The 26,394-nt window shown below is 40.9% G+C and overlaps 1 protein-coding gene across 1 annotated transcript in view; it reads right to left on the bottom strand.

The window, feature by feature from the left end:
* Positions 1 to 4,333: 4,333 nt before the first annotated feature.
* The window catches only part of DNER (delta/notch like EGF repeat containing), a 355,480-nt gene continuing 333,419 nt past the window's right edge, over positions 4,334 to 26,394 (bottom strand). The window contains exons 12-13 of the mRNA XM_007966532.3: positions 14,284 to 14,530; positions 4,334 to 5,354 (exon numbers count right to left, since the gene is read on the bottom strand). Coding sequence (XP_007964723.3) covers positions 5,243 to 5,354; positions 14,284 to 14,530 — 359 coding nt within the window. The 3' untranslated portion in view covers positions 4,334 to 5,242. The remainder of the gene's footprint in view (positions 5,355 to 14,283; positions 14,531 to 26,394) is intronic.

Below are 26,394 nucleotides of genomic sequence, written 5' to 3' on the forward strand. Positions count from 1 at the left end.
CCTGTCCCTTCCACCATGTGAGGACATAGTGTTTCTCCCCTCCAGAGGATGCAGCGACAATGCATCATCTTAGAATTGGAGACCAGGCCCTCACCAGACACCAAATCTGCTGGTACCTTGGTTTTGGATATCTAGCCTCCGGCACTGTGAGAAATACATTCCTGTTCTTTATAAATTATCCGGCCTCAGGCATTTTGTTATAGCAGCACAAATGGTGTAAGACAGTTGGCTACTGTCAAATCAATTTCAAATGCTCATTTGTTATAAACCACTCTCAATGCAATGAAAGGAACCAATCTCCCTGGAAAAAAATGGCTGATTCTAAGGCTGAAGCAGGAAATATACAAGATGAGCCCGGAGCATCCTGTATTGCCAGAAAGCAAGGAAGTGCTAAAATGCGCACACACACAGGCACAGGCACACACACAGGCACATGTACACACACACAGACATACACAGTGATGAAGGTATGTCAAAGGTGCGGAATAGAAGAGCTCTCCATGGCCAAAGATGGAAAATTTGGAGCAAAATAAATAAATAAATAAAGAAGTATTAAATTATACTCCAAACAATAACAAAAATGTCCATGAGTCCATACTAGTATAAACAAGTTATTGAATAAATAAACGAGGGAGAATAAACAAATTTCTCGTGCAGAAACCCAAATAATTGAAGTAGACACTGTATCTTTAAGGAAGTGGAGAAGCCTAACTCCCCACTCCTTAAGTGTGAGCTACCCATAGTGACTTCCTTCCAAAGAGTACAGTATGGAGAGAAGGGGGGAAAGGTAATTTTACAGTGGAGAAGCCTAACAAATGCTTCAGCAGGGTGATGATTAAGATCGCCATCCACAGCAATAAATCACGTTGTTAGTATGTAAGTTTCATAAGACACGACGAACCTGGCGCTTTATCTCTATGGTTGTCCTCCCCAAAACCTATAAATATGGTCTGATCATGGGTAAAACGTCATCAACATCTATATAGAGGAACATCTTAGAAAGCACATAGTCCTCTTCAAGGTCATAAAAACAAGGAAAGTCTAAGAAATCATTGCAGCCAAGAGTGGCCTAGGAGATGTGATGATCAAATGCAATGTGGTGTCCTAGACAGGATCCTGGAACAACCAAAAAAGGACAGCAGGTAAAAAGTAAAGAAATCTGAATGAAGTATGGATTTTAGTTCAGAGTAAAGGCATCAATTCATTAATTGTGACAAACATGCCACACTCATGTAAAATGTTTATGAGGAAAACCAGACGTGGAGTATGTGGAACCTTATAGTAATATCTTCACAACTTTCCTGTAAATCAAAATCTATTCTAAAATAAAAAGTGTATTAAAAATTCACACACACAGTCACTCTTAGTTTCAGGGCTGTTCAAAAACAAGCTTTGGGCTGTATGTTGGCCTATGGGCCATAGTTTATCAATACCTGCTCAAATAAGCTACTTCCATTTCCATTTTGTAGCTGAAAAAATCTGAGGTCAAGGACTAATTCAAATCACATCAGCATTCATCAAACCCTTGTGATAAATTGTGTAATAATTGTGATCATTGTGATATATTGTGAATAATATCAAAGTCTACGCTCTTTATTGTAGCATAGGAGAACTCTTCTTTCCTCTGCCTGAAAGCATCTGATGATTCTTCATTGACTCCATCACTCCCTAATCAGGAAGAAAAGTATTTTTAGGAGGTCCCAGGAGATTTTCTTGAAGGGCTCACTGACCTACAGTCATCCCTAAAAGCAAGGGAAGCTGGAGAAGGTGACAGCTGACATTTTCAATTCTATGTTGCCTCAGAAGAAGGGCAGAGAAATGGCTGTAGTGGAGGCACCCAGTGGTATCTGCCAGGGTTGTTGTGAGTGGTTACTTATAATTTTAAGGTGATTTCATATATATAATTTCTTTTCTATGGTTTTATCTTTGTCCCTATAAGTAAACTGGAAAACCCTTTAACAGTAAGAATTATGACTTCAACTACCATATACCTGAAAAGTTTGTTTTGTTTGGTTTTGTTTACCTGGATTTACAACATTGTTTGAAGAAAAGATCAGTTCAGACTCCCAGACACTTCTCAGTTCTTGGAGAAAGTCACAGCCAGACAAAATTGTTCAAAAAATTTATAGCCTCATGAAATGAAGAAACAGAAGCCGGTAGGGCAGAGTTACTAAGTGACAGGGTGGGAGGCCCAGGCCCCACTGTGCTAAGTGGAGACTTTGGTACCCATGTCAAAGAGGCCTACTCAACCGTTAAGACCACTTGGAAATAACGTATCTGCATGTGCCATTTTGTGGCAAGAGTAAAATCTTTGACAAAACTCCCAAATGAGCTGGAGACACTGCTGTACCATTTCTAGATGGCAGGGATCCCTGTCATTACATGTAGTTGCTTTGGCATGTGAAGATCCACATATTAGACAACTAATTATGGCTACACTGAGTTATAAGACCACCATCAGTTCAGGAATTCTGGAGTCGTAGTTAATTCGGGCTTATCAAGTACTATTTCACAGCTAGTGCAAAGTAACAACTTGAGACGGTGGAATTTTGACACCCTTAGAGAACGTGCTCCCTGCTCTAGGAAGACTGTTCCTCACACACGTCACAATGTACTAACTGCAGATCCCAGTCACTAACCATCAAAGCAAGGGTATTACCCTACTTTGTGATAATGTCTGAATGTAAAACAAGAACAGCAGCAGCAATAACAACAGCTAACATGTGCTGAATTTTGATGGGCGCTGGAGGGAGGATTTACACGCATTCTGGCATTCAGTACTCACAATGATTCTTCAAGGGAGGCCCTATCATGATCCCCAATTTTCAAATTTTGAATCTTAGGTCCAGAGAGTTACTTGTCCAGAGTCACTACCAAGTAAATGATTGAAGTAAGATTTTAATCTACCCTGCTACAAATAAGCTGTCCTATAGTGGAGTTTCCTTCATGGTGTGCTGTGAAGTGTAATTCTATATTTATTTGTTTATTAGATGAAGGTCTGGTTCAAAACAAGCTATAAACTCGGGAGGCAGGATCTTCTGGTGGGGCTTGTGTCGGTCACCATCTGCCTGACGTAGAACAAATGCTCAATGAGACAAATTATTATCATTGAATGTCCAAATGAATAAGCAAATATCTTTAGATGCATTTGGTGGCCACTCTCAGATGGTCAGAAGGCTTTGCTCAAGATCTGAATTTGTAAGCTCCATTAATTGGCTTTCAAGAGACAAGCTGTGATGGTAAAAGACTTTAGTTTTTTAAACAAGTCCTATAAGAGACATCGCATATAATGAATTTAAGCCTTTGGGAGACTGAAACTTATTTCAAAGGGCGTGATCGAAGCAGTTTGCAAAGGAAGACCAATAAGCAAAAAAGACATGGAGGCTCAGACAATGTCCAGGGGCTCGTGGGGGTCAAGAGGCAAAGAGTTCAGCTCACACCTTTTCATGGTCCTCTCCTATCATCGATCGAGGTGTCTGAGCACCACACAACCAAAGGATCTTTTACAGGAAGATGGGAGTAAATATGTCTGCACAACACTCTGCTGCATGTTCCCATAAATGTTGAACCGACCGAGTTAATATTTTGTTCTTACTTTACTTCCAAACACTTAACTAAAAATATTAACATATTGCACTGTATCATTTAATAATCAGAAGGTGGGTAGACTGCTGTGTCATTTGTAGGATTAGGAACAGATGTTTTGAGGGTAGAGCAAGAAGGAAAAGCATCTAAATAATTTTTTTGCTTAAAACTCTCCCTCACACCTGGTTCCAGGACTTCTCTTGGCCTTACCTGATGTTCCTGTGTGCAGTTAAAAATGCGTTTTTAAAAATAACTCTGGGACTTCAGAGCAGCATTTGGATACAAAATGGAACCGAATATAGGGTGCCTCTAAACTAGGCCTTCAAGTTTCTAAGAACTATGGAGCTGTTTGCTAAGGCAATTTCATTTAGTCTCCACAGGATAGCAGCATGCGAGGTATTTCTTGAGGCCACAGGTGCCTGCCCTCAATGCCTAGAAGTAGCTCCGGATTCCAGTGTGTTCACTGTCCGCACGTGCTGCATTTCACTGGCAAATTCAGATATACAACTTCGGATAACAATTCTTAATTTTTTTTTACACTTCACACTGACAAGCACCTAGGGTGAGTTTACTGGCAATTAGGAGATCAGAAAGGCTTGCAGAGGCAAAGGAGCAGGCTCCTTCAGCCACAGAAGTACACGCCTCGCGTTATTTAATATGGTATCAACCGTGGGACTGTTTGGCAAACAATAGCAAATCCAAAACTTTTCATATACAGTTTTCAAAGAACAAAAGAGACAACTGCATCTTTGATTTGATAACATTTATTCAATATTCTTTGAAATTAGCAAGAATCAGAAGAAGCACATATCAATCAAATACAGCCACGAAAACATCCTGGAGATAAATAAAGTTGCACTATGAGAAATACTCACTACTGAAGGAACCAGTACTCTCTTATGTTTACTACCTCTTAACAACAAACGACTCGAATGTAAATTTAATTTACTCACAATATAAAACCCTTGACTTTTTAAAGAAAAATGTGGAGTCAAATCAATCAGAATTTACCTCGCTAGGCCTTTTCGTTATGTATGCTTTTGAGGCCTAGTTCGACGACTGTTACGAAAATGACAAAAACAACCTCGAAAGAATGTTTCCGCAAAGTTCAACGAAACAGTGCAGAAATAAGTTACTTACCCATGCACAGAATAAGGCAAAGGCTAATTTCATTCAGGTTAGGAATAATAAATTTAACTAGTTTCTTTTCCACAAAACGAACATTTCAGACTTCTTTTTAAGTAACGGGTATACTCTATTATGCATCATACGCTACGTTACATGGTTTTCCTAACTCTACTCAGAAAGCCGGCACTCAAATGTCAAACAGAAACTTCTCCTTGATTAGACTTATTCTGTAACAACCACAGAAATTAATCTGGGTCTCGTGATAGTGTCTATGGTGAAAAGAGCACACACTAGTAGAAGCATACAGTTTAGGGAGCTGAAGGTACATTAAAACGTAGTCTATAGGTTTCACAAATTTCATTTTTAAAATATTTTTCCCAAACTAAAAGCTGCAGAAAATTAGTTCTTAAATATTCTACTGAAAACTCTTGAGCAGCTAGCATTTTAAATTTCTTAAGCTTTTTATTTTCTTAAAAATAGTTAAATGAGTGTAGTGTCTCATCTTTTTGAAAAATAATCCAAAAAAAGATTACAAATCTTTTGTTTTAATCAGTGTGACCAAGGGCTTGTCATCAGGACTGTAATCTTCATAGGCAATGGGGCTCACATCATACATTGCAGGCCGGGATTTCTTTCCAAACCTGAAATCAGAGAGAAAGGACTCTGGTCAGATAAATACTAGATCTTAAGTTTAATGACAGCAAGTGATAAGAATAATTTATATGCATGAATTAAATGAAACTGTAAAAATATATTCTCTAGCAAGTACAGAAACTTTAGACATCCTAATATTAACACTGAATGTGTATAAACATGAGTCTTTGGTGTTAGAGGCAAAAAAATGTATTTCACAAAATGTAGAGCTCAAATTAAAGTGGGAGCTCGTAGGTTAAATCTTGGCAAAGTAGTCAAGCATGACAGCTCCACAGTAGATTTTAAGAAAATGTGTATTGATTTGTCTTTTTCTTCTGAGGCCCATAAATATTTGGAGAGGTGAGTTTATTTTATATCCACTCCAGTGCCTGGAATAGAGCACAGCAGGGCAGTCTTCCCCGGGCCATGGACAGACAGCCTTTCCTGTGGGATTTTCACGGGATAAGCTGTGAAGGTTTAAGGTCATCTGAGATCCCAACACAAAAGGACAGAGGTGGGAAATGACCTCAGATACAGAGGTGTCTGTCCACAAACTATGCCAGAATTCACCATTGAATCCCACCTACCCATCACCTCCCAACCCTAGCACACAGAAGCCAATGTTTTCCTCCGAGCACAAGGCCATTGTCCCAACTGATTTGTATATATCCAAATCGCCTCAACAGCAGGACTGACGCCCAGAAGCCAGGGGAGTCAAAATCCAATTTCAGGACTTCCTGTCAAGCCAGTCGTAAGATGGCAATTATTAAAATAAAGCCAATTTAACTTCTGGGTGGTCTCTTCCCATTTAAGACCTCACCTTCCCCAAAAGCCCTGGAGTGCAACAGGATTCAAACAATCTTCCACGCTAACCCATCCTCCCTCCTCCTTTGTCTGGACAACATCTTTTAACTGTTTCAAGTCCACCAGGGCTCTTTAAAAAGGCATTTTAAAAGAACCTTAAATTTTACAAGGTTCCTAGGGTGGGGCCCCTAGGAATTAAAGGGGCGTATTTGCCATAGCTCCCGTCCCAGCTCTCCTCTTTTCTTATTTTTTCCTTTGATATTTTGAAAGTCTGTCTTATGTATGGAGATGGGAAGTAGAATCAAGTGAGATAGGAGAAAACAGTGTGTTCTTCAAACGATCTTTCATTTTAAACAGTCATCAATCCTGTATTCCAATCCTCTCGAATTTTACTAGCCTTGAAGAGCACAAAGGCATATGCTATGCCAGACAGACACCAGGCAAAATACGGCATTAAAGAGTTAAAGCATTCTTCCCTCAGAAAAACCCACAGCTATTACTGCAATATGACCAAAAACTTCAATAAATTCTTTCTAAAATGTGAAGCCTCACTGAAAGTCCACCATTGTGCTCACATAGATGTGGGTCAGACTCTAGCCTGCAGTTTGTTTACCTAAATTGAGTGAGGTCTGCATAATCTAAGGAGAGGAAAAGTGTCAATAGAGCAAAAGTGTCAACAGGCCCGTTGGGTCTTATACTTTCTCCCAAGTCCGACAATTTCCTAGGCTACTTTAAGATGCAAATATTTTGACAGTTTATTTCTCATAAAATAGCTAGATATACGACCACTAATAATAATAATTTAACAAAAAATATCCAGCAACCCAGTGAAGAGCTCTCCATATCCTAACATAGTAGGATATAGAGAGCTTTGACCTGACGGACAACAAACTATATTAACTAACTGATTAATTATTTGATTGGTTCGCTGAAAGGAAAAACCCAATTGCATATATCTTTAAAACACTCTTTTTTTTTTTTTTTGAGATGGAGTCTCACTCTGTCACCTGGGCTGGAGTGCGGTGGTGCGGTCCTGGCTCACTGTAAGCTCTGCCTCCTGGGTTCACGCCATTCTCTTCCTCAGCCTCCCAAGTAGCTGGGACTACAGGCACCTGCCACTACGCCTAGTTAATTTTTTTGTATTTTTAGTAGAGATGAGATTTCATTGTGTTAGCCAGGATGGTCTCGATCTCCTGATCTTGTGATTCACCCGCCTTGGCCTTCCAAAGTGCTAGGATTACAGGTGCGAGCTGCCACGCCCAGCCTAAAACACCAATTTTTAAATATAATTTCATAGTTTGAAAAAGAACCTGCTTCCTCAGAATCTAGAATGTTAAAGCCTTCATTTTATTTAATCCATTAACAAGCTATAATTCGAAGGGCTATAAACTTGGATGTTGTCATGGAACTCAATATAGACAAGGCAGGTTTAAGGACGAGTGTCACAGATCCACTGAGTATGACAAGGCAAGGGCTGACGCCACTCAAGAGTGAGCCACATGGCCACCTATGCATGTTCACAGTCGACTGAAGAGCAAGGAGCACCACTCTGTGTCCACACTGGTTAACTGAGCTGTGTGGCCTAGTCCTAATGGGATTAACTCCAAACAAGTATGGGTCATAAAGTATAATGCTAGTTACAAAGGCGGTTAAAATAAGACTAATAACCCCAGCACCAGAAGAGAGAGCAGGCAGGCTTAGAGCTGGAATCCCTGCATTTCAACTTACTAGCTGCTGAGAACTTTGTCCAAATTCCTTAGGAGAATTTTGGAGATTTCCACCTGAAATGCTGTATCTACCATATGGAAGCTAAAATGGCCTCCTTTATAGAAACACCATAGTTTTAAAACACACAGTACAATGAAAAGACTTTGCTTGAATCTCCTACACCTCTCAGAGTGGCAGGCTTACACTTGTTGATGAACGAATGTGCATCATATCTACATTTAAAAGACTAACAGTTTATATATATATATATATATATCAGGCACTAAATCAATGTCAGAGGCTGTTTATTTTATTGCAGGCATTTTTATGCAAGTGTTCATTTTAAAAATAACTACTACTTTTTATCATAGAGATACATTTTAAATGTAAAAAACAAAATAAAATTGGAAGCTAGAGAAAATTATAAAATAGACTAGGGGTTAGCAAACTGTAGTCTACAGGCCGATTCCAGCCTGATGCCTGTTTTACAAATAAAATCTTAGTGGAACATAGTCAAGCCCATTCACACTTCCTCTGGCTGCTTTTGCACAACAAAGGCTGAGTTGAGCAGTCATGACAATATGGCCTGCAAAGTCTAGAATATTTTACAGCTCCCCGATGAAGACCATAAGAATCGCCCGTAGTGCTGCTCTCCAAAGGACGTGTCAATGTTTTGTGCATTATTCTTCAGTCTGTCCATCCCTCAATCCCACATCCTTTCCATTCATTTTACAAATATGTATGAAGCCCGAAGCCCCTCTGAAAGTATTATATATAATAATTATTATTACATATTTTAACAAAATTGAGAAAACACTCTGCGTGCTGTTCTGAAAATGACTTTTTTCAATCAATAGTGTGTGTAATGCTTTACTCAGCATTCTTGTTAAGTAAAAAAAAAAAAAAAAATCCTACAAGTTAAAACATTAATAAGAAAATGTTTCTTCTGTGCTGAGTGGGGCGGGCTGGGTGGAGCACCCAGCATTCATAGTCACATGTTCCCACCTGAGGGAGCTCATGGCCCATGACGTGACCACAGATCATGACACGTGGGAAATGTCTGCTGATGGTCCATGAGGAAGCCAGATCTTTAAAAGACGGGAAGGAGTTGACATACTCCCTCTCCTCCTGGAAAAATAGCTCAAATATCCTCATGTGGTGGCTCCATCTGCGGCTCCTTCCCAGCCCCTCGAGGGATGATGCATTCAGCATTGTCCTTGGTGCCCACTCAACATCACATTCCATCGTCTTGTTTTCACTGATTGATCACCTCATCTCATCATCATAACAAACTCACCAAGTGAGTACATCTCATTTATCCTATATTACAGATGATGAAACAGAAACTTAGGAATAATTTTCCTAAGGTCACACCTGGTGGGAGGTGGAGCTTTCTGGCTTCCAAGCCTAGATGCCGAACACTTCGTTGCAACCTTCATGCATGTGACGACCCCGTAAACTGAAGCCCTCACTTACCCTGTGCCTGACAAAAGCCTGTGTACTGCTGCATTGAAAGGCATCACTTTCAAATCAGCACACCTTCCTTCTCATTAATAAACTCTGGCTTACAAATCTCACTTACAAGTCCTGGTTTTCTCACTTACAAACTCTGTGACCCTTGTGTAAATTGTATTGTCTCACTAAGCCCACATTTCTTTTGCCTATAATGGGGGACTAATGATACATGGGCCCTTACATTCTTGTGAGATGCTTGCAAATGAGTTATTTGTGAATGATTTAGCACAGTGTCTGGCCCACGGGAAGCTTTCAGTAAATGTTGGCCATCACGGAAGCACTAACAGAAACGACAGCACCAGTAATATCAGTTAGCACAGACATCTCAAACATCCTATTTGGTGACAATTCTTGGGTGTCTATTTCTTCAAAGAAACAAAAGATACTGCAACCAGTTATAAGGCAGGTCAGAGAGCTGCTAGTTCATGGTCCTCTGAAAGTCAACCACTAAAACAATGCTGCAGAGAGAATGTCAGATCTTGAGAAAGGCCAAAATTGAAAGGTTTTGAGCTTGGGGAAAAAAACTGAACATGTCCTCCATGATCTGTTTTCTGTGATCAGGCACTTCTAGCTCATAGAGCAGTCAACTCAGTGGGACCTCAGTGTTAGAACTTGGAGAGCCCTGGTTTTGCTCCTGCTGGTCAGTTACAAGCTCTTCCCTGCCTGAGTATAAGCAAAGCAAGCATGTTGCAGATGACTCCTGGGATGAGGAAGAGGGGGAGGGGTCTCCTTCTCAACCCTACTAGGAGTTAGCACCAATGGACTCTGATATCAGAATCACCCGACATGGCCTCAGTCACTTGTGACTATCACAGGTGACCCACTCCATGTGTCCTGTGTGGCTGCTGGGCTGCAGTCATTCTGATCCAATGTCACCTCCAGGATAGTAGCAGGGAGACAGCCCATAAAATGGACACTGGCTGCTGAAAACTAGGGAGAGGATAACATCAAAAGGTCTGAGTTTTTGCCAATGCCTTTCTAGGGTTTCCAGGAAATGGGAGCAAAGAGGGCCAACCAGCCCGAGACCCAGCCATGGCCTCTACACAGCTATGCTGTAGAAACCACAAGTTGGAGCTGAATAAACGTTCAGAAGATAAATTTTCCTAAAGGGAAGGTATTGTTTTAATGTCAATAGTTTTATCTGCAGTCACTGGTGCATGCAGAAGCTTGTCCGTTAGGAATTACGCAGTAAATATTTTTGATATAAATCAGCACCAAATAAGAGCCAGGTTTGTAAATGCTTTCAAGTTTATTCTTTCCTTCCAAGAGTATTCAGTTAAATATCTTCCCCGTGGGCCATATAAGCAGAAGGCGCAGAGGAATCTATCTTAAGCTATTCTAGGGCTGAAATAAAACACTCCTCTTAGCCCTGAAGGATCGTAGCCATGGATGCTTGTAGGGGCAGAGGAATCTGAATTGTAGGGTCTCCCAACACATGAGAATATAACGCCATGGATTCTGCTCCCTCCTGGTGAATGAAGCCCTTCCAGGAATGACGACAAGAGAAAACAGTCTTGGGCACCGAAGAAACTTGTCAATTCTCTGCTCCCTTTTTTTGGGGGGAGTCGGGGTGGGCAGAGTCTCCCTCTGTCACCCAGGATGGAGTGACAGGGTTTCACCGTGTCAGCCAGGATGATCTCGATCTCTTGATCTCGTGATCCGCCTGCCTCGGCCTCCGAAAGTGCTGGGATTACAGGAGTGAGCCACCGTGCCTGGCCTTCTCTGCTCCTTTTTACGTTCTTCATCTCCAATCCAGCAATTTCAGGATTCTGCAAATGTTCCTCTAGGCTGGGGCCACTTACTGAGTTGGTGCCCTGGGATGAGTCTACCTCTCAAGCCGGTCAAGGCACCCTATTCCAACCCCTAACTGAGATCATCCATTCATTTCAAACCTCAAATGTTAGTGAGGTCTACTACCTGCCAGGACCCACTGGAGACACAGAAATAAAAGCTACTGCCTTTTATTTACAGGGTCGTGGAGTAAAGAGTCAAATAAACAATTAAGGTGGGGCTTGCAAGGGTTGGTATTAGGGCTTCCTGGATGTTGTATCGCCTCAGTTGGCTGTGAAAGGAAGGCACTAAGATGAGCAGCCATGCAGGGCCTGAGTTGGAGGAGGATTGAGTTCTCTGTCCTCTCTCGCAGTTACATAAGCAAGACTGGGTGCAGCTCCCACCTCAGCACTGGTGCAGATGCTCAGGGTCTCCCAAGTTCTCCCTGCCACTGTTTCCTGCCCATGGAAGCTGAGTTCTGGCTTTTGCTTCTATTAGAATGACAAGATCACTGTAAGATCTGAGAATTGGGTTTAGGGCATTTCTTTTGGAGAAAGCAAACTCTTCAAACCTCTTAGCTTGTATGCCATTCAGATAGAATGATTTGGGTTTTCTCACCTCTCTCTGTCTCTCTCTCTTTTTTTTTTTTTTTTTTTTTTTTTTTTTTTTGAGCTAGAGTCTTGCTCTGTCACCCAGGCTGGTGTACAGTGGTGTGATCTCAGCTCACTGCGACCTCCACCTCCCAGGGTTCAAGTGATTCTCCTGCCTCAGCCTCCAGAGTAGCTGGGATTACAGTGCTTATCTTTGTCGTTGCTGTTATCATTCAGTTAGGTAGATATAAGAAAACATCAATGATATTTCACTTTTACTTCTTATCATTCCCACTGTAACCAGAATCTGAAGCTACACTTTCCCAATAAGTACCTGGTAAAAGCTCAGTAGAAATTCAAAAGAAATACAGAACCCATTGATGAAGGACAAAAAATCTCAGTGTAGAAGGGCAGACATGTCCTGAAGGAGCACAGCTATGAAGGTGACTGCAGCTGGCTCTCAGCCTGCCTGATTTGGAACTTTGGAAATGAGGTGGAGTCACAGAGACAGTACCCAGGAAGGATGTTCAACCTCTACAGGCCTGCCCAGATCAGATGAAAGAAAGTCCTTGAAGGAAACAAGATGGAGATGAAAAGGACGGAAAAGAGAAAGGATGTGGATATTTGCTGTTGAGACAGAAAACCCAGGGTCTTTTGTTTTTGTTTTGAGGCAGAGTCTCCATCTGTCAACCAGGCTGGAGTGCAGTGGTGCCATCTCGGCTCACTGCAACCTCCAACTCCCAGGTTCAAGTGATTCTCCTTCCTCAGCCTCCCGAGTAGCTGGGATTTCAGGTGCCCGCCACCATGCCCAGCTAATTTTTGTATTTTTAGTAGAGACAGGGTTTCATCAAGTTGGCCAGACTGGTGTTGAATTCCTGACCTCCAGTGATCCACCTGCCTTGGCCTCCCAAAGTGCTGGGATTATAGGTGTGAGGTACCACACCTGGCCAAGTCTTCTCATGTCTTGACCGACACCAACATAGGACATCCCAGGATAGATCATACAGCTACCAGTTCCCTTGAGCCCTGATTTGAAGGCACCAAGCTCAGCCCACTTTTCACTACAGCACACTTACTTTCTGAATTTTGTGCTTGAGATTATTCGATCAGCAAAAGAAGAGATGGCTTACTTCAACAAACAATATTGCTATTTTTGGAACACACACTCTGCAAAAGTCAGTAAAATGTGATCTTAGTTTATTGTTTTATGTTATATAATAGATTTGGAGAAGTAAATATGAGGTTATCTGTTTATACCATCTTTAATATTTGTAATGGATGCTGGGCTTAATACCAAGGTGATGGGTTGATCTGTGCAGCAAGTCACCATGGCACAAGTTTACTTATGTAATAAACCTGCTCATCCTGTGCATGTACCTTGGAACTTAAAACAAATGTTGAAGGAATGACTGCCATAACTCTCCAAGGAGGGAGAGTTATCCCTTTATACAGTTGAGGGAGCTATATTTGTGGAAAGTTAAAAGATCTGTCTAAATCATGCTGCTATAAAGACACATGCACACGTATGTTTACTGCAGCACTATTCACAATAGCAAAGACTTGGAATCAACCCAAATGTCCATCAGTGACAGACTGGATTAAGAAAATGTGGCTCATATACACCATGGAATACTATGCAGCCATAAAGAAGGATGAGTTCATGTCCTTTGTAGGGACATGGATGCAGCTAGAAACCATCATTCTCAGCAAACTATCACAAGGACATAAAATCAAACACCACATGTTCTCACTCATAGGTGGGAATTGAACAATGAGATCACTTGGACACAGGGAGGGGAACATCACACACTGGGGCCTATTGTGGGGAAAGGGGAGGGGGAAGGGATAGCATTAGGAGATATACCTAATGTAAATAGTGCAGCACACCAACATGGCAAATGTATACTTATGTAACAAACCTGAATGTCGTGCACATGTACCCTAGAACTTAAAGTATTTAAAAAAAAAAAAAAAAAAAAACAGATCAATCTAAACTATGGAGTCAGGTAATGGAGTCATTAAGACTCGAAGCTATACCTCACCAGAACTTACACTCTTTCTATGACACCACATTAACTCCTTGTCCCTCTGGAGTCTTTCTTCCAGAAAAGGATACTGATTTATAAATATTCACTCTAAAAGTAGAAAGACAGCTCTTTATCCTTCTTTCACTAGGCCCTTAAGTCAAATGAAATCATTAAATGTTGACTGTTTGAAGAGCAACACAGCAAAAGACATTCCCCCAAAAAATTCATCAAAAAAGTTTTTAATACACAGTGATTACAAATCAGATATTTATAGCCACAGAGCAACCCAAATTAGATGAACAAATATATTCAATGTAAACAAAGCAAAAGGAAAAGCTAGCAGCGAATTAAAAGGAGTTTGCTTATCAAGTGGCCGAATGATCTATCCCCGAATACAACATGGAACCTATGTTTCATTCTTTAAAATCTCCTCTTTGCAGATGGAAAGTCCTGTGTATAATATGACCCTGTCCCAAGAATGCACATGTGAAGGCAGCATTCCCCACGCCACCCCCGCAGCCCACCTGGCATGCCGGATGGATGCAATGGCATTGCTGAACTCGCTGTCGATGCTGCGGCAGTTGTAGAACTCCTCGTAGGCTGGCCTAGAAGAACCCTGGTACTCGATGCGGCTGATGCGGCAAATCCCCACAATCAGGATGATCAGCATGAGGATGAAGGCCACGCAGAGGGCTCCGATGATGATGTAGAGGGAGTGCCGCGGCATGTTGGTGAGGCTCTCCGCCATGTGCCCAGACTTCCACTGGAGGTCTGTAGGCAAAAATAAGCAAATGGCTGGGTTTGAGTTGTGACCTTTGAGAATGTGAAAGCCTTTTTCATCTTTGCATAGATAACTTAAAACCTAAGGGCCATTCAAACTTGGAAGAATTATTTTCTATGGATTATCCAGACCCAGGGTTAATATCCTTACGACATAAGGACTTCTTAAGAATCATTAAGAAAAACCAGAGGCTGGGCGCGGTGGCCTATGGTTGTAATCCCAGCACTTTGGGAGGCTGAAGTAGGTGGATCACTTGAGGTCAGGAGTTTGAGACCAGCCTGGCCAACATGGTGAAACCCCATCACTACTAAAAATACAAACGTTAGCTGGGCATGGTGGTAGATGCCTGTAATCCCAGCTACTCAGGAGGCTGAGCCAGGAGAATCACTTGAACCTGGGAGGCAGAGGTTGCAGTGAGCCAAGATCGCACCACTGCACTCCAGCCTGGGTGACAGAGTGAGACTCTGTCACAAAAAAAAAAGAAAGAAAGAAAGAAAGAAAAACCAGAAATACACCACAGAAAAACAAAGGATATAAGGAGGATTCATAAAAAAAAAATACAAATAGAAAATTACTTGGTTTCGGAATTACAAAAAAGTGAAATTCCTCTATCAGCTCCCAAATATTACTTTAAAATTATAACCATAGTTGGCAAGGGTACCCAGAAATGAGGACTATAAGTTGATATAAAACCCTTTCATTTACTAATTAGCATATGCTCTGACCTAGATATTCCCATTTTAGGATGTATGCTGGGGAAGTAGCCCAGGAAATGTAGCCTTATGTGTGAAGATGCTCATCTTTAAGATGCTATCACAATTTTTAAATGTTATTATCTATTACATATTTAGAAAAAGTCTCAGAAAATCACACAGACAACCATGTACTCACTGCTCAGTTAATAAATGTTAATATTTTACCATTTTTCTTTAGATTTATTTCAGATAGTTTTTTAAAAAGAAATAAAATATGGCTGGGCGTGGTGTCTCACACTTGTAATCCCAGCACTTTGGGAGGCCAAGGCAGGCAGATTGCTTTGAGCTTAGGAATTTTAGACCAGGCTGAGCAGTATGGCAAAACCCTTTCTCTACAAAAAATACAAAAATTAGCCAGGCATAGTGGCACACGCCTGTGGTCCTGGTTACTCAGGAAGTTGAGGCTAGAGAATTGCTTGAACCCGGGAGATGGAGGTTGCAGTGAGCTGAGATCATACCATCACACTCCAATCTGGGCAACAGAGTGAGACCCTGTCTCAAAAGAAGAAAAACACACACACACAAATATAACTAGAGTTCCCTCATCCCATACTCTCTCTCCATTCCACCAGCAACAACATAATTTATAAAAGTCAAAAAATAAAAACCTAAATATTTAACACTCAGTAAGAGGAAAAGATATCCACTAAACAACAAAAGAATAAAAGCCTGTTACCAAACAGGATCTACTTGGACAGTACAATAATTTGACAATATCTTATGAGTTTAAAATGTCTATACACACATTGAAACGGTCAGAAAGATAGTATGATAATGACATACACTGATTTCTTAGTATAAACTAAGCTCTTTAAAAACAGCTCATTTAATCATCATAACCACCAGAAGATATATTATTCTCTCTCCCCACTTTACAAAGGAGGCCTAGAGAATTGACATCACTTGGAGTGAATGCCTCTGATACTAGTCAGGATCTGAGGTCTTGGCCTTTGCACAGCAAAATACTAACAACAGTGATCTCTAAAAGACAGAATTAAAAATGATTATTTTCCTCTGTATACTTCTGAGTCTTTTCCAGCGTTTTAAAAATAAGAATGTATTCCTTTTTTGATAAAGAAATAAGCAATCCATCATTTAAATAAGACATTCGTAGGATCATCTTCCAGCATAAGAGTGGAAATAGGATCAGCCTTGGGATCACACCAACCTTGCTTTCAATCTCAGCTCCTACATTTACTTGATCTTGAGTTTCCGTTTCTTTATTTGTAAAATGGAAATAACAACATATACCCCATTGGCTTGCTGCAGCATGAATTAGAAAACATGTTTTTAAAATATTTAAAACTTTTTAACTTTCTAAAAAGTTTAAAAAAAGTTTTAACTTTCTAAAAAGTTTTAAAAAAAAGTTTTAACTTTCTAAAAAAGTTAAAAAGCCCACTCCTGGACACGTGATGGTGGTCCCCAAAGACGAGCAGCTGTGGTGGCGGAGGAGGGAAGGATAAAGGGTCACATGCTCCGAGTTGAGGATTATTGAGCATGGCCCTGTGTCCTTCCTAAGAACACTAATCTGTATTAGCAGGAAAAACTGGAAGGACAGGATGTAATCTCTGTGCTTGGCATAGGTCAAGAACATCAAGTTATTTCCTGTTTATGGAACTGCACCCAAATGAAACGCTCTAGATAGTGTATACAGGATTTGAAAGGAAATTGTGGAAATTTTAAAGAGCTAGGTAAGACCAAAGAGAAGCTGAACTCATACAGAAAAAAGGATGCTTTCTCTACTCACACCACCACCACCACCACTCTACACTTCCCCACCCACACCAGGACATCATTTTCATGGTAGAATTCCAAGTGCCTGCAAATGAGATTCAGAGGTTAGTGGAAACAGAAATGAGCTTGTCTTTCCATGAAATCCACAGGACTCTTTTCACTGTTCCATTATCAGAGAGAGTATTTGTGGCCTCTGGATACTCACACCCTCATCTTAGCTGTATCTTCAGGCATCATAGATCTAAGATCACAATTAGCTATTCCTTACCTTGAAAAGTTGCAGTCAGTCTGAAGAAGAGCACAGATAGACACCCAAACAGGGGGCCGGGCCTGTAGACCCACTTTCTAGAAGCTAACAGAAAAATGACCCATGCGCCCAGCCTGGATGCTTCCTGAGAATTTGAGAACAGATGAATAATGCGATTTCTAAGTTCACATCCAGACCCTCCTGAATATTTCACCAAAACCTTTGAAGCCTGGTTTGTCATTTGAGTCTGCCTGCCTGAGCTCATAAGGCCCGTGGAGCTTAGTAAAACTAAATGACCATTAGTGCATTGACTGCTTCATCTAAGCCAACTCACACACAGGCAGACAAAGTAACATAAATCACCAGAAACAAATAGTCAAATGGAAGGGAGAAGGTGTTTTCGGAAACCAGAACCAAGGCTCAATCCCCAAATCTGCAGCCATCTCATTTGGCAATACCTGGTGTGCATGGAGAGAGACAACTCATTTTTCTGGCTGAAAAAGCAAGCGTGATTCACTTCATTTCCAAGTATTATAACATTCTCTAAAATTTCAGTTGCAGGCAGGAGTCCAACACTCAGCAGAGTATGTTATAACATCCATTTAGCATCAACACAAGGGCAGCCAGTACTATGTTTCTCCTCCAACTCGGTAGAGTGCTCAGATCTGATCACTATGGAAGATCACACGAGTTCTTGAGGAGTTCTTGCAGTCTATGCATAAGCTTCATAGAATTAACTTACACAACACATAAATTGTGTATACACAGTGAGTGCACAACCACATGGCCACTAAAGTGAAAAAAACAACCATACTGGGCTATGTGTACAATGCGGTGTCCCAGGTCTGACTGCCTGCATTTATGACCATCTGCTCCATTTCCCAAAACTCTGTATTCCAAACTGTTGGGACGTTTGGAAAAACTTTCTCAAGATTTATCATAAAAGCTCTACTTTCCTCCCTCCCCCTGCCCTTTTCTTTAAAGCTAGATTCCACCTCACTGTCATCTAAAACTTTTTTGATAGAAATGACTGTGGCTGCTTTATAGGCTAATTGGTTTAGTAGCTGGGATGGATCTGGCTAAGTCCAACGCTAGGTCTGAGAGGCAGCAAATTTATCTATGCCAGGTGCCTGCAACCACCATCTCTCAGTCCAGATGCTATCCTCATAAGTCATTGCTTTGCTGCATCCCAGGAGTCCCATCACATGAATCGTTGACTACTTTGGCTACAGCGTGGCACAGGGAAGAATCGTGAACCAGAATGTGCCAGACGGGTTCATCTCATCAGCACCAGCAGGTGCATGACCAGGAATGCATACGCACGAGCTGCTCAAGAAAAATGTCACACTTGTGAGTCTGATGGATCATTTTCATTTTTTTAAACTAAATTAGTTTGAGGTTTTGTATTTTCCAAAGTGCCTTTGCATTAAACATTTCAGTTGGTCCTAAACAAACACCTTGAACTAGGCAGAGGTACTAGACTTGGAGCAGCCGGTCAAGATGAGGCAGGCAGTCAGTGGCCAAGCTGAGAACAAAATCAGACCCACCTCCACTCTGCCAAAAATAGACTCCAGTCAATTTGTACATTGAGTCTAAAATACATAGCCCATATCTATTTTTTAATTTACCTAGATTAATGTAGCTAGACTAGTTAATTTGCTTATCTATGTTATTTTGAAAAAGAGCAAAAGTGAGATGGTATCTTATGAAGATGTTACTTAGCTTAATAATTTTTAAGACTACTTGTTGCCTAGAACAATCTTGAGGAGGGATGTCAATTACTTTGTTTTCTATAGCTAAAGGTTAGCAGGACAATCAAAGCAGTCAGTGAAACTGAAAAAAGATTAACAACCCTTGTTAATCTCCAGAAGAGGAATGAACGTGAAAAGGGAATGAAAGAGATCATCTCCTTTATGGGATCCATTCACTGAGCACTTTAATTAAGGACCTACTTTGTGCCAGGCACAGTGCTGAGTGACAGGGATGGAAAGCAAGGGAAAATAGAGAGAAAAGTAGGCTCATGTACTTTCCAGTTTTCTGATGGATGCAGGGATCAGGCAAATGATCCCCAAAACAAAGTAAAAGTACAACTGTGCTATGTCTACAAGAGACAAGCTCTTCAGCGCAGCAGGAGGACAGGGGATATTTCACGGCACTGACTGTCAAGAGAGCTTGCACAACAGGAGCCCTTAGGGAGTTAGGTTCTAAGTGTGAGTGGGCAGTAACCAGGGACAGGCAAAAGCAGAGGGAAGACTGCACAGGCAAAGAACCAGAGTGAGCACAGGCCTGTGGGAGGGGGTGAGGGAGCAGAACAAGGGCTGGAAGGAGAACAGCGCGACTGCTTGAGAGAGAGGCAGAGTGGCCGCAGCAAGGAGAAGGGATCTCCTTACAGGGTAGGGCAGTGTGGCCTTGGGTCTTTAGTCACTTATTTATTTTAATAGGAGCTTGGCACAGTCAGGGTTGGAAACAGTGGGAGGGAGGGTCTGAGTGTTCTTTGCACTTTGAAAAGATCCTTCTGGCTGTGCATGAAGAAAGGATTTGAGGAACAAGGACAGAGGCCAGTTCAGAGGCTCCTGCAGGATGGGGCAGAGTTAGTGGTAGCTTGACCTGTGGTGATGGGCATGGAGACAGAGAGAGGGGAATGGATGTGAGTGCTGTGTTAGGGGGGAATCCACCAGACTAAATGCAGCTCATACAGATAAGCCAATGAGGGGAGAGAAACCAGGAGGACAATTCTCGGTTTCCTGGCTTTTATCGCTGGATGGATGAGGTGCTGTAGCCGAATGAGACAACCAGGTTTGAGAGGAAGATCCTGAATTTGGTTTTATACATGGTAAATTGAAGGTACCAATTCTGGACACGGGCTTTGGGAAAGAACATATGACTAAATCCTCAAAAGCAATCGCAACAAATGCAAAAATTGACAAGTGAGACCTAATTAAACTAAAGAGCACAGCAAATAAACTATTGACAGAGTAAACAGACAACCTACAGAAGAGGAGAAAATATTTGCAAATGATGCATCCAAGAAAGGTCTAATACCCAGAATCTATAAGAAACTTAAACGCTGAACAAACAAAAAACAAATAGCCTCATTCAAAAGTGGGCAGGATATATGAACAGACACTTCTCAAAAGCAAGCTTATAAGTGGCCAACAAACATGAAAAAAGGCTCAACATCACTAATTATCAGAGAAATGCAAATCAAAACCACAATAAGATAACCATGTCCCACCAGTCAGAATGGCGATGATTAAAAAGTCAAGAAACAACAGATATTGGCAAGGCCGAGAGAAAAGGGAATACACTGTTAGTGGAAATGTAAATTAGTTCAGCCACTGTGGAAAGCAGTTTGGAGATTTCTCAAAGAACTTAGAACTACCACTCAACTCAGCAATCTCATTACTGGGTATGTATCCAAAAGAAAACAAATTGTTCTACCAAAAAAACACAGGCACTTGCATGTTCACTGCAGCACTGTTCATAATAGAAAGATTCAGAATCAACCAAGGTGCCCATCAATGGTGGATTGAATAAAGAAAATGTGGTACATATACAGCATGGAATACCATGCAGCCATAAAAAAAGAGTGAAATAATGGCCTTTGCAGCAACATGGATGCAGCTGAAGGCCATTATCCTAAGTGAATTAACATAGGAGCAGAAAAACAAACACCACATGTTCTCACTTATAAGTGGGAGCTGGCCAGGCACGGTGGCTCACACCTGTAATCCCAGCAGTTTGGGAGGCCGAAGTGGGTGGATAGCTTTGATCTTAGGAGTTCCAGACCAGCATGGCCAACATGGTGAAACCCCATCTCTACTAAAGATACAAAAAAATTAGCCAGTTGTCATGGCACATTCCTGTAATCCTAGCTACTTGGAAGCCTGAGGCACAAGAATGGCTTGAGCCTGGGAAGCGAAGGGTGCAGTGAGCTGAGATCCCACCAGTGAACTCCAGCCTGGGTGACAGGGTGAGACCCTGTCTCAAAACAAAAAAGAAAAAAAGGAGCTAAACATCGGGTACTTGTGGACATAGAGGCCACAACAATAGACATTAGGGAGGAAGGAAAGGGAGGGGGGAAATGGTTAAAAAACTAATGGGGACTATAGTCAGTACCTGGGTGACAGGATCATTCATATCCCAAACCTCAGCATCATACAATGTACCCAGGTAAAAACCTAAACATGTACTCCGTGAATCTAAAATAAAAGTTGAATAAACAAATAAATAAATTGGAAGTACTTTTAAGACACCCAAGCAGTTACGTCTAATAGTTAAATTTTGATGTTTAGCTCATCAGTTTGGTTAATAAGAGCTGATATTTACTGAGGGTTCAATGTGTGCTGGACACTAAGTGTTAAGGTGTTAACTCACCTATTCCTCCTATAATGCTTTGAGGTAGACACTGTTATTACATTCATTTTATATAGGAAGCAACTGAGACTAAGAGGGAAGCTATGTGCCCAGGGTTACACAGATAGTAAGTGGCAGCCCCTGAGTTTAAGCCCAGCTGCTCTGGTTCTAAAGCCACACACTTCAATCAATAAGGAATGTTTTCCAAACTGTAGATCGTAGAAATCAGTGTAATGGAGCCAGACTCACATTTAAAAACAAAATTTAGAGAACTATTTCAGAGTTTGTCACACTTATAAAAAGTTAAGTATTATTTTACATTGTGTGTGTTTGTGTGTATATTAGTCTGTGTGTTACATGCAGCGTCAAGATGTAAAACATACTACTTATTGTGGGTTGCACTCAAAAGGCATGAAAAGCATTTCCCTATGCTGTACACATCCATCAGTACTCTTCAGAGAGACAATGGAAAGTTCCTCCTCATGAGATTCTTTGGAATAAAATAGTCAAGATTACATCAATAACAACTACCTATCTATATAATGCCTGTGGTCCTACAATATTCTGTACTTGTAGAAAATTGGTTATTAACCCAAAATTATCTAATTTACCAAGATTCCATCAGAGATGGGAAATTTCATTTTCAGCAGATGCCCAGAGACTTCTAGTTGTTCAAAGAGAAAGACAGCTGATGATAATAATTAAGGCAATCATTTATTAAGTACTTAGTATGTACCAATCACTGAACAATATTGGTTACATTTACTATCCCATTTATCAAGGCCTAAGGCTCAGAGACCTTGTTTTATGGCCCAAGGATAAATACCTGAGCTAGAATTCAAAATCAGTTCAACTCACAGAATTGAGTTATCAACCACAAAACTCCACAACAGCATTCTTTCCACTCAATCAGTAGGCTTTCCCCACATCTAGCCTCAATCCCTCCCTGAGAAGTAGAGGATGCATTCCTGGTGTTCCACGTATGGACTAAAGGTAATTATGGATTCAGTGGGATTTGCAAGTTACCCTTGGAGCCCACCACCATTGCTTTGGAGGGGAAGAGTTCTAAAAGGCAAAAAGCCAACTCATAATGAAATGCTCATGAAAAGTTAAAAGGTAATCACCAACCAAAATCAAAATATTAAATGCAAAAGCCCTTTGACAATTTTATCTTTGAGAATTTCTGTTATTGATATTCTCACATAAGTAAGCACAAAGATGCTGCTATGACCTGAATGTATGTGACTCTCAAGTTTAAATGTTGCAACCTAATTGATACAGTTAGGCACTGTGTCCCCACCCAAATCTCATCTTGAATTGTAGTCCCCATAATCCTCATAATCCCCACATGTTAAGGGAGTGACAGGTGGAAGTAACTGAATCATGGGGGTGGTTCCCCCATCCTGTTCTCATGATAGTGAGTTCTCACGAGATCTGATGATTTTCTAAGAGGTTCTTCCCCATTCACTCAACAGTTCTCCTTCCTGCCACCTTGTGAAGAAGGTGCTTTGCTTCCCTTTCGCTTTTTGCCATGGTTGTAAGTTTCCTGAGACCTTCCCAGTCATGCTGAACTGTAAATCAATTAAACCTCTTTCCTTTATAAATTACCCGGTCTCAAGCAGTTCTTTATAACAGTATGAAAACAAACTAATACACTAATTGACAAAGCGATGGTATTAAGAGATGTAGTCTTTGGGAAGTGATTAAGTCATGAGGGCTCTGCCTTCATGAAGTAGGTTAATGTCCTTATAAAAGAGGCCCAAGAGAGCCACCTTGCCCTTCCACCATGTGAAGACACTGGCAGAAGGCCCTATCTATGAGGAATGGACCCTCATCAGACACTGGATCTGCCACTGCCTTGCTCTCAGACTTCCCAGCCTCCAGAACTGTAAGCAATTACTTACTGTACGGTATTTTGTTATAGTATCCCAAGTAAACTAAGACAGGTGCATATATATAATAATATTCATTCTAGTATTGCTTTACATAGCAAACCCCTCCAAATGTATTATCTATCAATGGGGGTCTGATTAAATAAATTTTAGAGATGCTAAAGAATGGAAATACCATGTGACATTTTAAAAAGTGACATAGATCTGCATAAGATAGTGTGGGTGCACCTTCAGGATATACTGTTACACATAAAAGCAATATGTTTAAGAGTATGTATAAACTCTCATTTGTACAGGAGAAAATAGGAACTTATCTATTGACTGATGCATTTAGAAGAATACGCAATAAATGTCTAACAGTAGTTACCTTTAAGGAGTGAGGTGGGGATCTGGATAAAGAGAGATATTAATTAATTTTATTTTTTAAACATCTTGGTTTATATAAAAATGAGAACCAAAGAAGCCAACCTATTTGTATAATCAGAACTGCTCATATAATATAATCATTTGATACGTTTCTTTAACTTTTATTAAATTCTATCTATTGTTAAAGGAAGAGGCCCAAGACATCCATCTATACTTCACATTCTGGCCCCAGGAGGAGTTACATTCCCTTTCCCTAGTTGTCTAGAGGTGGCTGTGCAAAGCCTTACAGCGACTCATCATGTATTCAAACCTGCCCTCAGATTACAAGCTCCCAAAGGAAGGGGATGTTTCATTAACCTTTATATCCCAGAACTACACTCAATTCCTGACAATAAAGAGCCACTGATTCCTTACTGAATGCATAAATCTAAGATAGCCTATTTGCCTACTTCTCAACTGCAAAATATCATTAATTCAATAGTTTAACTGTATTTAACCATAGATTCAACTGTTTAATATACAAAACTGCTCACTGTCAGTCAGCAAGGTTAACTATAACTCTAACTTTATAAACCTTACACAGACAAAGCAAAACACACCAACACTGCTATGTCAAGATTTACAGATATTTTGATTTTTAGACCTTGATTCTAGGAAGGCATGTTTTCCCTTTATTATAATTCAAAAAAACCACAAAACTGTGATTAGTCCCAACGTGGTAAAAATGAATGGCAGAGATTTAAAACCTCACCAATGTTGTTCTGTTAATTTCCAGAACTGTGGGTTTTCATTTGCCTTAAAATGTGTATAAATCACTATAGCTATTTGAACGATTCTATTAGGATGGTACTGGATCAATCTTCTTGATAGTTTTGATAAATCTATGTGGTCTATTAGATTTCTGCTTCTTAACACTAACTGGTGGCCAGATAATTACCCTAAAGGGGCAAATGACCAGGGTGATGCATTAACAGATAAAACTAATTCTACCTCATCCCCAAATACTGTAATATTTAAGAACAAATAGAGAAAGGAATGAGATACCATTGGTGGGAGGTATGAAAGGCAGAATAAGGGTCTCCCAAAGATGTCCTAATGCCCAGAACCTATCAATACATTACTTTATATGGCAAAAAATGACTTTGCAAATGTGATTAAATTGAGATCTTGAGACAGAGAGATTATTCTGGATTTGGACAAGCTAAATGCAACCATAAGAGTCCTAATAAGTGAAAGAAGGAGGTAGGAGAGTTGAAAATTGAGTGATGAGAATGAAAGCAGAGGTCAAAATGACATGATTTCTGACTTTGAAGAAGGCAGAAGGGACCGTGAGCCAAGAAACGTGAGCAGCCTTAAGGTTAGAAAAGGCGAGGGGAGACAAGCTCTCCCCTAGAGCCTCCAGAAGGAAGACAGCCCTGCTTGTCCCTTGATTCCCAGTGAGGCCCATTTTGAACTTCTGCCTTCCGGAACTGTAATGTGATAGATCTGTGTTATTTTAAGCCGTTCAATTTGTGGTAATTTGTTACAGTGACAAGAGGAAACTAATACAGATGGTCAGGGAAGGCACCTTTGAACTGAGACCTGAATGAGAAGAAGGCAGCTGTGATAAGATCTGAAGGGAGTGAGCTCCAGGCATAGGGAACAGCATGGGTGAAGGTTCTGAAGGCAGGGATGACCTTGACATGCTCAAGGAAGGGAAAGCAGGACACTGTGGCTACAGCAGAGGGAGCAAGGAAGAGAGGCAAGCAATGTGGCCTCTGAAGGCAGTGATTCAGTTAACAGAAGCCTCCTTTACTTCCTTGGGTGACTCAGCAGCCCTCCAGCACCATGCAGCTATGTGGGCCATGGTTCTCTGTGTACCTCTGAGCTTTTCTGTTTAGATCTACTGACTAAACTTTGAGATATACAGGCATCCTCCTCTTGGTTTCTGGACACTTCAGAGGATCACAGATGCTCAGGGTTAGAAAGAGATCTAAGAGGCCATGGTTCCCATGGCTCACGCAGGACCTCTTACAGGTCCTTACAGCTTCTTACAGCTTCCCTGCCCACCAACTGTACGAACTCTGTGTCCACTCCGGATCCTGGGATTCATTCCATTGATTCAGATCCAATTCTCTAGACACGAGCCACTGGCATCAGTTATGTGTCATCTGCAAACCTCATACACACGATCTCCTTTCCATATACTCAGGTCATGGTTAGAAATATCCAGTGCTGGAACCTGGCAGAGCCTGATCTGTAATTAAATTTGTTTTAATACCTTTGGCCCTATAGAGAAATAAAAATGAGATCATCAAATGGAAAATGATAGTGAGTGAACAGAGCGTCCAGGTATGCACTGAGATGTATAATGTACCCTATCACACCCAGCCACTCAGAATAGCCACTGTCCCGGGCTGCAGGCAGCATCTAAAAAGACAACTGCTGAAGGTTAATCCCCCCTGGGAGTAGCTCATAGCGTAAGAGCTACAGTAGTATAAAAAAATAAAAGAAAGATCAATCAG

The sequence above is a fragment of the Chlorocebus sabaeus genome, chromosome 10, assembly GCF_047675955.1.
Source record: "Chlorocebus sabaeus isolate Y175 chromosome 10, mChlSab1.0.hap1, whole genome shotgun sequence".
Classification (NCBI taxonomy): domain Eukaryota; kingdom Metazoa; phylum Chordata; class Mammalia; order Primates; family Cercopithecidae; genus Chlorocebus; species Chlorocebus sabaeus.